This window comes from Zalophus californianus, chromosome 12, assembly GCF_009762305.2.
Source record: "Zalophus californianus isolate mZalCal1 chromosome 12, mZalCal1.pri.v2, whole genome shotgun sequence".
In the NCBI taxonomy this organism is placed as follows: Eukaryota; Metazoa; Chordata; class Mammalia; order Carnivora; family Otariidae; genus Zalophus; species Zalophus californianus.
The window spans coordinates 107,148,548-107,156,131 of NC_045606.1; the positions used below are offsets into that span (position 1 = coordinate 107,148,548).

General features: G+C 55.7%; 1 protein-coding gene across 1 annotated transcript in view; it reads left to right on the forward strand.

The window, feature by feature from the left end:
* LOC113936886 (voltage-dependent N-type calcium channel subunit alpha-1B-like) overlaps positions 1-7,584 on the forward strand; it is a 39,364-nt gene that overhangs the window by 11,685 nt on the left and 20,095 nt on the right. Inside the window, 3 exon segments of the mRNA XM_035723273.1 lie at positions 2,610-2,712; positions 3,882-4,074; positions 5,022-5,149. Coding sequence (XP_035579166.1) covers positions 2,639-2,712; positions 3,882-4,074; positions 5,022-5,149 — 395 coding nt within the window. The 5' untranslated portion in view covers positions 2,610-2,638.

Genomic DNA, 7,584 nt, shown 5'->3' on the forward strand with positions numbered 1-7,584 from the left:
AGAAGCAAACCTAGGTTATGGTAGGGCCTTAGGGGCTTGGCAGGCTGAATCTACGGGCACTATGGCTAGCTTCCCGGGGGTCTGAGTTGAGGCCGTGTGTCGGTGTGAGTGTGAAGCTCATGGTTTGCGGCAAGGGGGCCAATGAAAGTGCAGGTGTGCTTTAATGTGCGTGCAGTGCACTCCTGCTCTGAACGCTTCCCGCAGTCCAAATGGTGCGGTTTCCTTCTGGGTGACAGCCTGAGTCCCCTGGTATTGCTCAGGTGTCCCATTTCCTGGGACTTTGGAGCCAGGCCTCTGGGGACGGATCCCTCAGAAGCCAACCTAGGGTTAGGATAATGGCGTAGGGTTATTTCAGCCACATCTGCCAACACTGTGTCATGCTTCCCAGGGCTCTCAGTTGGGGGATGGGTCAGAGTGAGTGTCAGGCTCAGGGTATGCCGCCAGGGGACCCCTGAACGTGGGGTTTCGCTGGGATGGGCAAGTAGGGTTCTCCTGCTCTGAATGCTTTCCAGGTTTCCAAATGGCACAGTTTCCTTCTGGGTGGCAGGCTGAGTTCTTTGGTATTTCCCATGTGTCATCAATCCCTGGGGCTTTATTGCCAGGCCTCTGGAGACAGAGCCCACAGAAGCAAACCCTGAGTAAGGGTTAGGGCCTATGGGTGTGGCAGGTCCAATCGGCTTGTGCCGTGGAATGCTTCCCAGGGGCATGAGTTGACCACGTGGGTCACAGTGAGATTAAGGTCAGGGTTTGCAGCCACTGAAAGTAGGGGTACGCTGGGATGGGCATGCAGAGTTTTCCTACTCTGAATGCTTTCTTGAGTTCCAAATAGTGTGTTATCCATCTGGGTGGCAGGTTGAGTCCTCTCGTATTGCACTGCTGTCCCGAATCCCTGAGGCTTTGGAGCCAGGTCTCTGGGGAAAGAAACCTCAGAAGCCTACCTAGGATTAGGGTTAGGCTGTAGGGGCATGGCAGTCGATGTGCCAGCACTGTGGCGAGCTGGGGTCTGAGTTGAAGGCATGAATCAGGGTGAGTGTCAAGCTCAGGGTTGGTGGCCGGGTGTCCTCTGAATGTTGAGGTTCGCTGGAATTGGCATGCAAACATCTCCTGCTGTGAATGCTTTCTGGGGTTCCAATTGGCGTGGTTTCCTCCAGGGTGGCCGGCTGTGTCCTCTTGTATTGCTCAGATGTCCCCATCTATAGTGCTTAGGAGCCAGGTCTCTGGAGACACAACCCTAGGAAACCAACCTGTGTTTATAAGGCCTAGGGTCAGGGCGAACTGTACGTGTCCACACTGGGGAGAGCTTCCCAGAGGTCTGTGTTGATGGCATTGTTCAGGGTGAGTGGCAGGGTCAGGGTCTGCTGCCAGGGGGCCAATAGATGTGGGTTATGACTGGGTTGAGCATGCTGAGGTCTCCTGCTCTGAATCCTTTCCATAGTTCCAAATGGCGCATTTTTCTTCTGGGTGGCAGCCTGACTCCATTGAAATGGCTCAGGTGTTCTGAATCCTTGGGGCTTTGGATACAGGCTCTGGGGACAGAGCACTCAGAAGCCAACCTAGGGTTAGGCTTAGGGGCATGACAGGCCTGATGTGCTGGCGCTGTGATGACCTTCCCGGGGTCTGAGTTGAGGCCGTGGGTTAGGTTGAGTGTCAGGCTCAGGGTCGGCTGCCAGAGGGCGCCAGATTTGTGAATTGGCTGGGATGGGCATTCAGAGTTGTATTCTGAACGCTCTCCGGAGTTGCAAGTAGTGTTTTTGAATTCTTTTTGGGAAGCTGAGTCCTCTGGTGTTGCTCAGTTATTGCCATCCCTGGGGCTTTGGAGCCAGGCTTCTGGGGACAGAAGCTGAGAAGCCAACCTAGGGATAGGCTAACGGTCTAGGGTCGTTTCAGCCCTCATCTGCCCCCGCTGGGGCAAGCTTTGGGGGACGGGGGATCTGAGTGGGGGGCATGGGTCAGGGTGAGAGTGAGGCTCAGGGTTTGCGGGCAGGGGGCCATTGAAAGTGGCATTTCGCCGGGATGGGCACGCAGAGTGCTCCTACTCGGAAAGCTTTGCCCCGAGTTCCCAGCGGTGCGGCTTCCTCCTGTGGGACAGGCTGCATCCTCTGGTATTGCTCAGGTGCCCCCAACCCCTGTGGCTTTAGAGCCAGGCCTCTGGGGCCAGAGCCCTCAGAAGCCAGCGAGGGATAGGGTTAGGGCCTAGGGGCACGGCAGGCCCGACGTACCAGCACTGTGGCCTGCTTCCCCCGGGGTTTGTCTGGAGGGCCTGGGTGAGGTTGATTGTGAGGCTCAGGGTTTGCCGCTAGAGGGCGCAAAATTTGTGCATTCCTTGGGATGGGCATTCAGAGTCCTCCTGCTCTGATTGCTTTCAGGAGAGCAAATGGTGCGTTTACTTTCTGGGTGGCAGCCTGAGTCCCCGATACTGCTCGGGTGTCCCGAATCTTTGGGGCTTTGTAGCCAGGTTCTGGGGACTGACCCCTCAGAAGCCAACCTAGACTGAGTGTTAGGACATAGGGACACGGGAGGCCTGATGTGCCAGCGCTGCGTCGAGGTTCCCGGCGGTGGGGGTTAAGGGCGTGGGTCAGCGTGAGTGTCTTGCTCTTCTTTTTGGCCAGGGAACCGCTGAAAGTGTGAGTTCGCTGGGATGGGCATGCCGCGTTCTCCTGCTGTGAATCCTTTCCGGAGTTCCAAACGGCGGGCTTTCTTTCTGGGTGGAAGGTGAGTCCTCTGGTATTGCTCTGGAGCGAGCCCGAGGGAACAAAGCACTCAGGAGCCAACCTAGGGTTGGGGTTAGGGCCTAGGGGTTAGAGTGTAGGGATTAGGGTGTAGGGGTTAGGGCCTACGGGTTAGCGCGTAGCAGTTAGGGCATAGGGGTTAGGGTGTAGGGCCTAGGGTTAAGGTTAGGGTTAGGGCCTAGGGTAGGGCCAGGGTTAGTGTTAGGGCCTAGGGTTAGGGTGTAGGGTTTGGGTTTAGGGGTTAGGGGTAAGGGTATGGGTTAGGGTATGGGTTAGGGTACGGGTTAAGGTATGGGTTAGGGTTCGGGTACGGGTGCTCTGGGTTCTGCTGACACTGTTCACAGTGTCCACAGGAGAAGGGTGGCCCATGTGAGTGCTCACTGGCTCATTGTAGCAGATCATGCTATAGCAGAGGGGCAGCTTGGGCAGGGAGTCCCAAACTCTGCCTCTGTTTGTGTTCTAGTCTTCCAGCAAATACACCATAGTCTCTTGCACCTACCAGGTAAGACATGGCTCTGCCTTCTGGCGGGCAACCTGGAAAGAGGATGAGATTAAGACAAAGTACACAGCATAGTGATCTCCTGAAAATCGTTTTTGAGTGGCTGAAGGCCAGAGGGAGGATGGGTCTATTTGGTGTCTCCCTGTGCTACCCTTCTGGCCTCAGTTAAGGGTAGACAGAGGGATGTATGTATTCAGTGCCACACTGGATGACTGGGGACTTCCTTTGGGGCTGGGAGGACCACCGCTCAGAAGGTAGGCTCAATGCTGTGCCAGGAGCCCAGGGCTTTCTAAAGGCAGGTGAAGCTGGGTATGAACTGGTGAGCTGGGCCTGAGCAGGTGTGAGCCAGGAGTAAGCAGGCAGGGCAGAACTCCTGGGCCTCCACCTGTCCTGGGGTTAGGACCTCCGGTCCCTGGAGACCTCCCGTTGATGGCCCTCCAACAGCCCTGAGAACAAGCCCTATAGGGAGGGTAGTCTACCTCAGGAGACTGCGGTCCTGGGGAGCGGCCTGGGGCCCGCAGTGTTGAGCATCCCCTTCCTCTTGCCATCTCTGGGCTCAGATATGCAAGCCTCACCTGTGATACAGGTCTTGACTTTCCCATGGCCCTTTCCTCAGGGGTCCCCCTGACACTTGGTGTTTGCCCTTGGTGCAGGGTCCTGAAACACTCTGTGGCCGCCACCTATGAGGAGCAGGGCCCAGGCCCTGGGTACCGCATGGAGCTGTCCATCTTCTATGTGGTCTACTTCATGGTCTTCCCCTTCTTCTTCGTCAACATCTTTGTGGCCTTGATCATCATCACCTTCGAGGAGCAGGTGATGTCTGAATGCAGCCTGGAGAAGAACGAGGTGGGTGGCTCCCTCTACTGCCTGAGTGGCTCAGTCGTCAAGCGTCTGCCTTCGGCTCAGGTCACGATCCCAGGTCCTGGGATCGAGTCCCACATCGGGCTCCCTGCTCCGTGGGAAGCCTGCAACTCCCTCTCCCACTCCCCCTGCTTGTGTTCCCTCTCTCGCTGTGTCTCTCTCTGTCAAATAAATAAATAAAATCTTAAAAAAAAAAAATTTGGGGGGCGCCTGGGTGGCTCAGTCGGTTAAGCGGCTGCCTTCGGCTCAGGTCATGATCCTGGGGTCCTGGGATCAAGCCCCGTGTCAGGCTCCCTGCTCGGCGGAGAGCCTGCTTCTCCCTCTCTGCCTGCCTCTCTGCTTACTTGTGCTCTCTATCTCTCTGTCAAATAAAATAAAATCTTTAAAAAAAAATAAAAAAAAAAGAATTTTTGAAACTAGAGAGGTGGTTGCATAATATTGTGAATACACTAAAGCCACCGAGTTGTACTCTTCAAAATGATTAAATGTATGTTATGTGAATTTCAACTCAATTAAACAAAAAAGAAGGTGAGCTTTTGGCCTCTGGAGTCCAAACTACTAACTCCAAAGTCACTGTTTTCCTTGAAGGCTGGCTAGGTGGGGAAGAGGGTGGTGATGGGAGGTGGGGCGGGAGGGGTGCCAACATGAATTAGGGTAGGGCAGCAGAAGCAGGGAGTGGGAGGGACCTGGGTTAGTTTGCGGGACCAGAACCCCGGGGTAGGAGGCTGGCTGCTGCGGGGGCTGGTGGTGGTGGTGGTGGTGCAGGGGAGGCCCAGAGGCTGGGGGGAGCAGGGCTGGACGGGCTCTGGCTGAGTCAGAGTGGCCTCCGCTGCCATGATGGTTTCGCACAGACTTTGGCTGGAGGGTAAGGGCTAGGGTAGAGGGCGGGCTGAGGTCTCTCTACGTCACCCCTTCTCCTTCCTGTCCTGCAGATGTTGAGCCCCTTTGTGGCCGTGATCATGGACAATTTTGAGTACCTTACACGGGACTCTTCCATCCTAGGGCCTCACCACCTGGACGAGTTCATCCGGGTCTGGGCTGAGTACGACCCGGCCGCGTGGTGAGTGGCCCCCGTGTTCCGTGGTCCTCAGGGTGGTCCGTGCCACGGATCTCGGGACAGGGCTGGGTGGCTTCAGACCTGTGTCATGTGGCACAGGTTTTGTCAAACCCCTTCAGGTTTTGGCGGGGTCCGCAGAGGGTGGTGCCAGGTCCCCTTCTAGGTGGCACGCTCCTTCTCATGCCCACAGTGCTCTTACACAGCTCCCTGGGCGGAGAAATGCTCTGTGAGACCCTTAGTCCAGGCTTAGGAGGTTCCAAGGGGTCTGTGAGGCTCAAGTCTCTTGCCAAACGGGAGTGTACTGTCTCCTCACAGGTCTGTCACATGAGGGGCGTGGAGGGCTCAAGGGAGAGGGTGTGGACACAGCAGGAGGGCCTTCCCTTGGGGCCTCACCATCCTCATGAAACTTGGAGGCCTTCATGGCAGAAATGACATTCTTCCCGCCAATGGGCTCAGGCCTCTCCCTCTCTGCCATCTCTTGGGAACAGGAGCCAACATGCACCTGTGTCCCCAGCCCAGGCTGCAAATAGCGGGCGCTTGGTGAACTTCCACTGAAATTAAAGGAGCTACCAGGAAGGGTCTAGTATGTTGAAGACCCTTTGGTCATGGTGGGAAAGGGTTACTGTGTTGCATTAAGTGAGGGGTAGTTTGTTTCCAGACAGAGCAAGTATGTCATGAGGGGACTGGCTTGCATTAGAAGGGTGTTCCGTGATCCATGGGAGAGTCCTGCACACCCAGGACACATACTCTTATCCTCGGGGCTAGCAAAGCAGCATGGACTCACCATCTGCCCATTTGTTCCTTCATCACTCGCTTCTTCATTTGCTTATTCATTTATTCATTCTCTCAAGCGGATACTTGAGTAGTTATTCAGGGCATGCTCTCTGCAAGGCCAACACAGGACATGGAAGGGCCAAGACACCTGGCTGCTGGGGAAGGCACAGGCCGGCTCATCGCCTCGCTCATGGTGAGCGCTCAGCAGACATGAATGTGAATGAACCAAGTGCATCAGTAAACGGATGGGCATCCGTCCCTTCCCACGCTCGAAGGGAATGAGAAGACTGTGAAGATGGGGTGTAGCCACTTCCCACCTCCTCTCTCCGAGGCTCCCAGCCTGCCCGTGTCCCCCTCGCACAGCTCTGTGTTTGGTCACCCCTTGCGTGGTAGAGGCCTGGAGGAGATGGTCAGTGTCGTCGTGGTGAGGACCCTACTGCCCACAGTTTTTCCCTAAATTGGAGCTCAGCAAGGGGATTGCTCCAGAGCTCTCTGACCCTCAAGCCCCTGGGAGCTTGGCTGGGCTCCCCCACCCTCCTCTCATCCAGCCTTCCCGGAGCCCCTACCCCATCATGTGAGGATCCAGAAGATGCTGTATGAGACCCTTCCCAGGCTGGGCAAGTCCTGAAACCACTGGTAGCACCAGCAACCCTAGGGCATTTCCATTCCTGTAGTGTCTCCGGGTGTTTTCCATTGTAGTGAAAACTGAATAATTTTCACGCAGTGCAGAACAAGCATGGATTTATTTATGTTTCATGGTGTAGGTGACCGTTTTTGTGGCCTCGGAGAGTCCTGTCATTTTGCTGATGCGTCAGCACATCGGCCCTGCAGTGCCCGGTGTCGTTCTGGCTCAGGGGTAGGTGTGGGTTCTCTGGTCAGGAGGGCCCAGTCAGGTCAGAGAGCAGGAGAGACTCCAAGTGAGGCAGGCTTGAGGCTCATTCTAGGAGGGTCATCTGCACTGTGGTCTCAAGAGATGCTGCTGTTTCTGGGCACATTGTTTCCAGTATATGTGCTGCCAAAGGGAGGACCGGGCACGTTGTTTCTAAAGGGTGTGTTGCAGGGAAGCAGAGATGCTGTATGGGCAGTATGTTCATAGGTGCACGACAAAGGCAAGTCAGTGCAGGCCTGTGAGAGGGGAGGACTTCCCCCCAATCTTTATGAACTGTAGACCCAGGGCTTCCCCTAGTCCAGCCACAGGTGGAGCAGAATTTGGACATACAGGGAATGGACTTGGGCCAGACTGTGGTTTTGTGATGGTGCACAGGGGGCTCAGACTGTTTCCCAAATCCAGAGTTCTGAAAATGGGGCCTCTGGAAGGCAGGGGCCATTGGGAGTGGGGTAAAGAAAGTGCTGTGGAAGAGTAGACAGCAAATATAAGCGTCACCCCAGAGGTGGCATCTGTGAAATAGCACACAAGACCATGGTCCAAAAGTAGCATAAATGTGACCCGCAACTAACACTCAGACTTGCTGCTCCCAAGTGGCCTGGGCTGAAAACATAGCCTGCCTCCAGATGGCAGGGGATAGGGGAAGGCCCAGCAGAGGCAGCTGAGGAGACTGAGTCCTGGGCACAGGAGCGAGGGTGCTTTGAGCCCTTCCTAGCCTCCGTGGCAGATGTAGGGATGTGGTCCGCTTTATATCCCAGGTGGCCACTCTGCTGTCTCC